Source organism: Heterodontus francisci, chromosome 32 (genome assembly GCF_036365525.1).
Source record: "Heterodontus francisci isolate sHetFra1 chromosome 32, sHetFra1.hap1, whole genome shotgun sequence".
Taxonomy (NCBI): domain Eukaryota; kingdom Metazoa; phylum Chordata; class Chondrichthyes; order Heterodontiformes; family Heterodontidae; genus Heterodontus; species Heterodontus francisci.
The window spans coordinates 47924544-47934908 of record NC_090402.1 but is presented as its reverse complement, the minus strand read 5'-3'; the positions used below and the strand labels follow the sequence as shown (position 1 = coordinate 47934908).

Below are 10365 nucleotides of genomic sequence, written 5' to 3'. Positions count from 1 at the left end.
AGACTTTGGAAACAACAAACAGATTAATTTATGATACTGATAAATGAACAGTAATCAGTAGAACAATATGTATTTCAATAATGAAATATAAAAACTGCACTCACTTTCTTGCTGAATATAAGACTTTAAACACAGGTGTACTTACTGTAACCACAATCTAGCCTAACTTCACTGGAACTGACTTTAATATCACACAGCTGTGTGGCTGTTGACTGTGAGACTCCAGAAATCTCTTGAAAATCCTCTCAGGTAAGCAGGCTTTTTCACAGAAATACAATCCAAACTCCTTTGAAGTACATAGTAACAAAGATAAAAGATGGTTGCACCACCATTTAACTTCTCTTTCTAATTAAAGAGTCAACGGGAGCAAAATTGCGTTTGGTAGCACCTGTTGTTTGGGTGCCACGGGTGCCATTTGAAACCAGAATAGCATGTGATGTTCGGATGCACACTTCTGCCACAAATCATGAGATGCCATCCTGGTGGGGGCATTAGCGCACGGGCAGATAACGTTCACTGAAAGTATACAGAGAGGGCAAATCATGACAGAATCAGCGTGCATCGCTGCTTTGACATCAGTAGAGCCATTTTAGAGCTCAAAGCTCCAGCCAATACCCTATCTTAACCTTGCATAACTGAACATGCGTTAAGCAGCAGGAAGGACTATTTAAAGGGACCATCAATGAACTGCAGGTTAATTTCTGGTTGATTTATTCTGGCTGTTGCTACAATTATACAAGCATTTCCATCATTCTCTCAAGCAGCAATAGTCTACAGGAATTGGCATGACAGGGGAATGGTAGCATAGTGGTAATGTTCCTGGACTAGTAATCCAGAAGCCTGGACTAACAATCTGGAGACTGAATTCAAATCCCAGCACAGCAGCTGGGGAATTTAAATTCAGTTAACTAAATAAATCTGAAAGGAAAAAAGCTAGTACCAATAATGATGACATGAAACTACTGGATTGTCACCACTAGATGGCCTACACGAGACTCCAGGCACACAGCGATGTGGTTGACTCTTAACTGACTGACCTAGCAAACCACTATAGAAAAGTCAAAGAACTAAACTGGATGGACCACCCGGCATCGACATTGGCACACCCTGCAAAGTTATCCTCATGGACATTTAGGAACTTGTGCCAAAATTGGGAGAGTTGTCCCACAGACTTGTCAAGCAACAGACTAACAGTCATACCTTATAGCTAATGTCCCAGAGTCCTCCATCACCATCCCTGGCTATGTTCTGACCCACCAGAGTTGCAGCACAGTGGTATACAGTAAGGAAGGAGTTCTCCTTGGAGTCCCCATGAAGTTTCATGACATCAGGTCAAACATGGGCAAGGAATCAGTGCTTCTCCATGTTGGAAGAAAGACTGAGGGGAGCAAGGGAACAAAATGTACTCTGGATGAGGGACTTCAGTGCCCATCACTAGTGTAGCTCGGTAGCACCAATACAGACCGAGCTGGCCTGTGTCAGGTGGTGAGAGAACCAACATGAGGGAAAAACCTACTTGACCTTGTTCTCACCAATCTACTTTTCGCAGATGCATCTTTCCACAACAATAATAGCAGGAGTGACCATTGCACAGTCCTTGAGGAAACTAAGTTGTGTATTCACACAGAGGACATCCTCCATCGTATGATGGGAAAAAACCACATGCCAAATGGAAAATATTAATTTTGTCATATGAAACTTTGATTGAGAACTTTTTACTGGACATTACAAATAACTTTTAAAAAGCAGAACAGTACAGCTAAAGATGGCCACGCACAATTTGCATGAGAATTCAAAGGCCAGCTGAGAGACAGAGGTAAATTACCCAGTCTAGCTAGAACAATGGGGGTGCTCCCTGATTCAATCAACAAGAATGGTTTAGTCAATAGTGGTGATCAAAACCATCGACACCCTTTGACTTTGAAAGAGCCAATTCCACTCCCCCCCCACCACCCCATATGTCTGAAGAACTTTAAATTTCAAACAACCTTCCAGAAACTTCTGTTTTCAAACAAAAAGGTGATCACATGACATACCTGCTGGTGTAACACTGAATTTGTGAACTGTGTCTCAGAAAGAAAGAGAGACTGTAACTGAACTCCAAGAAAGTACCTCTTTCTCCATCTCCTTCTCCAGCAAAGTCCCAGGGGAACCTCGGCTACAGCTAAACCACAAATCTACAGACCCTGACAGGAAACCACCAAGAGGAAGGATAAAATCTCTCTTCAGCCTTCCGGGATCAGAGAAGCAAGCCTGAATAGTGTACGTGGCCCTAGTGAGGACTTCAAGACTTTAACTTCAACAAAGGACATTGAAACTCAGTATTTGAATTCCATTTATTACGGACCAACTCTATCTTCTCCCCTCTGTATCTATTTGTGTGTGTATGTGCCTCTCATATGAATATGAGCGCGGATGTGTCACACATTTTAGTAATTTTAACCCATTTAGAGTGATAAGGTTAATAAACTTACATCTTTCTTGTTTAAACTCAAGAAAACCTGTCTGATTGGTTTATTTGCAATTGTAATTAGAGTAACAGGAGCAAGTGCTCACTGACCTGGTAAGGTAAACCACTGTGTTTAAAAGATAAACCCTGTTGCGGTCAAACCAGAGAAGGGGCGAAAGGGGAGCCTGTGACCCCTTCCTCATCTGGTCGTAACAATCGTGTTATAAGATCATAAGAAATAGGCGCAGCAGGCCATTCAGCCCCTCGAGCCTGCTCCACCGTTCAATAAGATCATTGCTGATCTGATTGTGGTCTCATCTCAGTCCTGAAAGGTTTACCCCGTATCCTTAGACTATGACCCCTGGTTACTCCCCCACCATCAGGAACATCCTTCCTGCATCTACCCTGTCAAGTCCTGTTAGAATTTTATAGGTTTCTATGAGATCCCCCCTCACTCTTCTGAACTCCAGCGAATATAATCCTAACCGACTCAACTGTCCAAATCACCCTGAAGCCTCTCAGCATCCTCCTCACAACTCACCCTCCCACCGAGTTTTGTGTCATCTGCAAATTTGGAGATATTACATTTAGTTCCCTCATCTAAATCATTAATGTATATTGTGAATAGCTGGGGTACTAGCACCGATCCCTGCTGTACCCCACTAGTCACTGCCTGCCATTCGGAAAAAGACCCATTTATCCCTACACTTTGTTTCCTGTCCGCCGACCAATTTTCAAACCATCGCAATACACTACCCCCAATCCCATGCACTTTAATTTTACATGCTAATCTGTTATGTGGGACTTTGTCGAAAGCCATCAGAAAGTCCAAATAAACCACATCCACTGGCTCCCCCTCATCAACACGACTAGTTACATCCGTGAAAAATTCTAGTAGATTTGTCAAGCATGATTTCCCTTTTGTAAGTCCATGCTGACTCTGTCCAATTCTACCACTGTTCTCCAAGTGCTCTGCTATAAAATCTTTGATAATGGACTCTAGAATTTTCCCCACTACCGACGTCAGGCTGACTGGTCTATAATTCCCTGCTTTCTCTCTACCTCCCTTTTTAAATAGTGGCCTCCAATCTGTAGGAACTGTTCCAGAGTCCATAGAATCTTGAAAGATGACCACCAATGCATCCACTATTTCTAGGGCCACTTCCTTAAGTACTCTGGGATGCATACGATCAGGCCCTGGGGATTTATCGGCCTTCAATCCCATCAATTTCCCCAACACCATTTCTCTACTCATACTGATTTCTTTCAGTTCCTCTCTCTCACTAAGCCCTGTGTTCCCCAACATTTCTGGTATGATATTTGTGCCCTCCTTTGTGAAGACAGAACCAAAGTATGCATTTAGTTGGTCAGCCATTTCTTTATTACCCATAATAAATTCCCCTGTTTCTGACTGTAAGGGACTTACATTTGTCTTCACCAATCTTTTTCTCTTCACATACCTATAGAAACTTTTACAGTCAGTTTTTATGTTCCCCGCAAGCTTGCTCTCGTACTCTATTTCCTTCTTCTTACTCAAAACCTTGGTCCTCCTTTGTTGAATTATAAACTGCTCCCAATCCTCAGGTCTGTTGTTTTTCCTGGCAAATTTATATGCCTCTTCCTTGGATCTAATGCTATCTCTAATTTCCCTTGTAAGTCATAGTTTGGCTACCTTTCCTGTTTTACTTTTGCGCCAGACAGGGATAAACAATTGTTGCAGTTCATCCATGCACTCTTTAAATGTTTGCCATTGCCTACCCACCGTCATCCCTTTAAGTAATGTTTCCCAATCCGTCATGGCCAACTCACGCCTCATACCTTTGTAGTTTCCTTTACTAAGATTCAGGACCCTTGTCTCAGAATCAACTACGTCATTCTCCATCTTGATGAAGAATTCTATCATATTATGGTCACTTGTCCCCAAGGGGTCTCACACCACTAGATTGTCAATTATTCCTCTCTCATTACACAATACCCAGTCTAGGATGGCCTGTTCTCTAGTTGGTTCCTCAACATATTGGCCCAGAAAACCAAACTGTATACATTCAAAGAATTCCTCCTCTACGGTACTGTAACTAATTTGATTTGCCCAATCTATATGCAGATTAATGTCACCCATAATTACAGATGTTCCTTTATCGCATGCATCTCTAATTTCCTGTTTAATCCCATAACTGGAACAGCCATATAAATACTGTGACTACAACAGCAGGTCAGAGGTTGTGAATTTGGCAGCAAGTATCTCCTCTCCTGACTCCCCAAAGCCTGTCCACCCCCCACTTGCCTGGATGAGTGCAACTCCAACAACACTCAAGAAGTTTGACATCATCCAGGATTAAGCAGCTCGCTTGATCGGCACTCCATGAACCACATTAAACATTCACTCTCTCCAGCACCGATGCACTGCAGCAACTCACCAAGCCTCCTTTGACAGCATCTTCCAAAGACGCAACTTCTTACCACTTAGAAGAACAAGGGCAACAGGCGTATGGGAACACCTGCAAATTCCCCTCAAAAAGATCCTGACTTGGAACTATATTGGCACTTCTTTACTGTCACTGGGTCAAAATTCTGGAACTCCCTCCAGAACAGTACTGTGGGTGAACCTACACCACATCGAATGCAGTGGTTCAAGAAGGGAGCTCACCACCATGTTCTCAAGGGCAATTAGGGATTAGCAATAAATGTTGACCTTGCCAGCACCGCTCACATCCCGTGAATGAATAAAAAATTGTGCTGTGGGACTTCTTGCTGACTTCAAGGCATCTGCACAAACCAGTTGCTCCCAGACATGGCATTTCTTTGGAATACAACATGACTGGGAAAATGAACAGAGACCATGCAGAGCTGCTAGAAGGAGGAGGAGGAGGTGGAGGAAATGGGCTCTCAGGGCGCAATTTTCCTCCCTGAACCTCAGTGAGGATCAATGCACAAGATGTTTGTGCTTTAATAAGGATATCCTCACTGAAATCTGTCACCTGCTGCCGACACAACTGCAACCCAGAGGAGGGTAATATCCAGATTGCTACTGCCTGTGAAGGTGACGGTGACAATGAACTTCTCACAGTTTGCCATCCACTGTTCTGTAAGAGAGATAACTGACACTCTCTATTCAAAGAGCTAACTACATTTCATAGTGTCTTGCCAGAGACCAGCAGGTTCAGAGAGGCTTTACAAGGATACAGGTTTCCCCATGGTGCAGCATGCCATTGATTGTATGCATACTGCTTTGTGGGCACGGCATATCAGATCTGACATATACCGGACTCTACTCCCTCAACATCCAGCTGGTATGTGACCATATGCAGTGTATCACAGCATGAGGGTGAGGTGAAATATATAAATGTTAGGTGTTACGACCAGGTGAGAAAGACGTCTAGGGGTTTCCTCTCAGCCTTTGTTTAGTTTAGTTTAGAGATACAGCACTGAAACAGGCCCTTCGGCCCACCGAGTCTGTGCCGACCATCAACCACCCATTTATACTAATCCTACACTAATCCCATATTCCTACCACATCCCCACCTGTCCCTATATTTTCCCTACCACCTACCTATACTAGGGGCAATTTCTAATGGCCAATTTACCTATCAACCTGCAAGTCTTTGGCATGTGGGAGGAAACTGGATCACCCGGAGGAAACCAACGCAGACACAGGGAGAACTTGCAAACTCCACACAGGCAGTACCCGGAATTGAACCCGGGTCGCTGGAGCTGTGAGGCTGCGGTGCTAACCACTGCGCCACCCCTAAACTTTGCCTGGTTTAACCGTAACAGAGTTTAATTTTAAAAACACCGTGTTTTTAGCTCCCCCCTCCATGAATCCTTGTTCACTGCTTTCCAATTGTAAGGCAAAGAAATCAATCAGACAGGTTTTCTTAGATTTAAACAAGGAAGGTGGAAGTTTATTAATCTTAAATTCTAATTCGGTTAACGACTACGAATATGCGACGTGACCACACTAGCATGCATATGCGATAAACACACACGCAGATAGAGACAGAAGAAGTAGAAATAATAAAGGGGAAACGTTTGAGGCAATAGCTGGGTTTCTATTTACAGTCCTTTGAGTTCGATGTAGAGTCTTTGGTTGCCAATAAGTCTTGCCGTTTCTTTAGGGCCCAGTGAATGCTTTAAAACATGTTTTGAGGTAGCAGTCTTTTCTCTCTTGAGGTTTAAGTGACTTCAGTGGATCCGGATATTAGTGAGGGAGAGAGAGCCAGACAGGAGAGAGGTTCTTGTTCCAAGTTCAGCTGCAATCTGCAGTCTGCCCAAGCTGTCCTGTAAGCAGTTCAAAACCAAACCTGGGCCAGCAGGTTAGTCATGTGACTCGCTGTTTAAACAAACTCCTGCGTTTGTGGATTTCAAAGCTCTCAACAGAGGGGTGTAGTGCTGTCTCTTACACCGACAAGATGTGGATCACCATTGCCCAGACCGATCTCTGTTAATTGAATCAGTGAGCAGTTCCCATTGTCTTTTCCTAGGCAACTGTCGCTTAGAATACAAATTTTTTGCCAGCCACTACTGATCTCTTTAAACAAGTCATCGCTCCACTCCAGTAACAGTTTAAAATTAATGTTCATGTGATAAAATTAATATGCCTCATTTTTGGCAGGGTGGGGGTCTTCATGACATAAGTCTGAGTCCTGACAGAGATTGCTGGTAGGTGAGTGATGGGGGTGTGGTGAAATTGAACAATGGCTGAGGTTAATGCTGCAGTAGGTAGGATATAACACTTGAAGATGCAGTCACCAACCTTGACCACTCATGCGAGGCCATTGAACTTCTTCTAGCATTCAGGTTGTCAGTGCTTGACTCCTGGTATTGACTGCCATAACAACTACTCCCGCTGCCCTTTGACTGTCTGGAGGGCCTCCTGTACTCCTGCAGATGCCGAACATCTCTCTTTTCCACCTCCTCTACCAAGACCTCCAGTGCAGCATCCGAAAGCCTTGGAATCTGCTCTCTGTCACATTATGCCATTGCTCACTGTTTTCTAGGACAGATGAACTTTCTGCATGATCTCTAGCACCTGGTCCAGCCATAATGTACCTCCCCTTTAAGAGGTGCAGGCTATCTTTAACAGTGCAAACTAGCTTTAGGTGGTGTTAAGAAGTTATGATTTTGGGCCCTCTGCTGATGCTTACTTTTTTATTCGTACACACGATTTGGACATCGTGGCTAGCATTTATTGCCCATCCCTAATTGCCCTTGAGAAGGTGGTGGTAAGTCACCTTCTTGAACTATCGAAGTCCATCATAGCAGTTTTGATGCAACTGAATAGCTTGCTAGGCCCTTCAGAGGGCAGTAAAGAGTCAACTTCATTGTTGTGGGTCTGGAGCTGCATATAGGCCAGACCAGGTAAAGTTAGCAGGTTCCCTTTCCAAAAGGACATTAGTGAACCAGTTAGTTTTTTATGACAATGCAGTAGTTTTATGGTCGCCTAAATTTATTTCATTAACTTAATTTAAAATCCCCTATTTCATGCAGAAATTATTACAATGAGCAGGCAGCACAAAGTTGGCGCGCTGCTTGCATTTCAATCAATGGGTGCAGGTTAATCGCGCATCATGATCCCCTCGCCATTTTCAAGGGCAATCCAATTCAGCCCCCCGTGACAGGTAGGAATTATTCTTGCAAATAGTAGTTATGTTACTAGTTGATCATCTCCATTATGGATTTGGATAAAGGCGCAGAAATTTCAAACAGTCTGGCAAATACCCTAAAGTCAGGAGAGTTAAGCTACAGTATTTCATCATTATCCACTGAACCCTACACTTTCAGGCTTTCTACACTCAAATGTTCCTGTGTTTCCCCACTCTTCTAATTTTCCGACTCACAAACCATCAGAAGGAAAGCTGCTCCCAGGCTTGAACTCAGTGCTACTCTGATCAGTTGCCAGGAGGCTCACCAGAACAGCCCAGGGTAACTAACCTTCTCCATAATCTCGCAGTACCTGATGTGACCGATATCAGCAATTTAGCAAACTTGTATCTCAGTGTTTTCAGAACCAGGACATTGCTCTGACAACCTGCACCACTTTGTTAAACTCATAATTAAAGTAATTACCTACTTTCCATCATTTTAATATCTGCTGTGGCCTCAAAATGGAAAAATCTAGTAGACAGTACTGAGGTTACTTAAATGAGAATAATCACTATTCATAGCAGGAACAGGAGTTACATTTCTTTAGATGGAAAGAGGTCAACAATCTACAAAGCAATTTACTTGAATGTCATCATGCTTTGTATCAACTCCTGGCACTATCTCCTTATGTTCAGCCTGCAAAGAAGTACAGAATAATTAGAAGTTAAACCAAAATATAATATAAAATTAAAAATATTAATGTTGGCACAGTCAGTTAAGGGTAAAAGCAAAGGCCACTGATGTTTACATTATTCTACAAATTGTCTCTATAGACTCATATAAAGAAAGCAAAGTAAAAAATTGGCATTTATATGACGCCTTTCATTACCTCTGGAAGTCCCAAAGCGCTTCACACTGAAGTACACATACAAGAACTTAAAATTCCTGAGCAGAGAACTGGTTGATTGAGTAAACAGACTTAAAAGGTATGGCAGTAAATAAACATAGGAAACATTTAAAGAAACAATTCAAAATGTACAACAAAAATATATTCATTAAAAAACAAAAACTCAGCAAGAAAAATCCAGCCATGGCTTATTAGGAAAGTTAGGGGTAGTATAGATTAGAAGAGGCATATAATGTTGCAAAGAACAGTAATAAGCTGGAGGATTGGGGGAGTTTAAGAAACCAAAAAAAGGCGAACAAAAGGTTGATAAAAAGGGAAAAAATAAACTAGCCAGGAATATAAAAACAGATTCAAACGTGAGAGTGAACTAACCAGGAATATAAAAACAGATTCTAAGAGCTTTTACAAGTATATAAAAAGGAGTGTAACTAAAGTAAATGTTGGTCCCTTACAGGCAGAGACAGGAGAAATTATCATGGGGAATGAGAAAATGGTAGAGCAAATATTTTGTGTCTATCTTCACAATAGAAGACACAAATTACATACCAGAAATAGAAGGTAACCAAGGGGTTAATAAAAGTGAGGAACTTAAGATATTTAATATCAGCAGAGAGGAAGAACTAGAGAAACCTAATGGACTGAATCCAACAAGTCCCCAGGACCTAATGGCCTACATCCTAGGGTTCTAAAAGAGGTAGCTGCAGAAATAGTGGATGCACTGGTTATGATTTTCCAAATTTCCCTATATTCAAAAACAGTCCCAGTGGATTGAAAGTTAGCAAATGTAACACCACTATTCTAGAAAGGAGGTAGAGAAAAAACAGGGAACTACAGCCAGTTAGCCTGACATCAGTCATTGGGAAAATGCCTGAATTTATTAAGAAAGTCTTAACAATGCACTTAGAAAATCATAGTATGATCAGACAAAGTCAACATGGTTTTACAAAAGGGAAATGGCATTTGACAAATTTATTAGGGTTTTTTGAAGTTGTAGTTAGTAGAGTAGATGAATTGGAGTCAGTAGATGTAGTATACTTGGATTTCCAAAAGACCTTCAATAACGTGGCACACAAAAGGTTAAAACGCAAGATATGGGGTCATGGAGTTAGGCATAATATAATAGCATGGATGGAAGGTTGTTTAATGGACAGGAAGCAGACAGAAGGGATAAACAGGGCATTTTCAAATTGGCAGCTGTAACTAGTGGAATGCCTCAGTTATTTATAATCTATATTAATAACTTAGATGAAGAAACTGAGAGTAATATATCTCAGTTTGCTGATGATACAAAGCTAGGTGGGAATGTAAGCTGTGAGGAACACAAAAATGCTGCAAAGAGATACAGACAGGTTAAATGAGTGGGCAACAAAGTAGCAGATGGAGTATAATGTGGGGAAGTGCGAGATTTTTCACTTTTGTAGTAGGA

The 10365-nt window shown here is 42.0% G+C and overlaps 1 protein-coding gene across 1 annotated transcript in view; it reads right to left on the bottom strand.

The window, feature by feature from the left end:
* The window catches only part of LOC137347476 (uncharacterized), a 63062-nt gene that overhangs the window by 31326 nt on the left and 21371 nt on the right, over nt 1-10365 (bottom strand). Inside the window, exon 10 of the mRNA XM_068011922.1 lies at nt 8675-8728. Within this exon, the coding sequence (XP_067868023.1) occupies nt 8675-8728 (54 nt within the window). The remainder of the gene's footprint in view (nt 1-8674; nt 8729-10365) is intronic.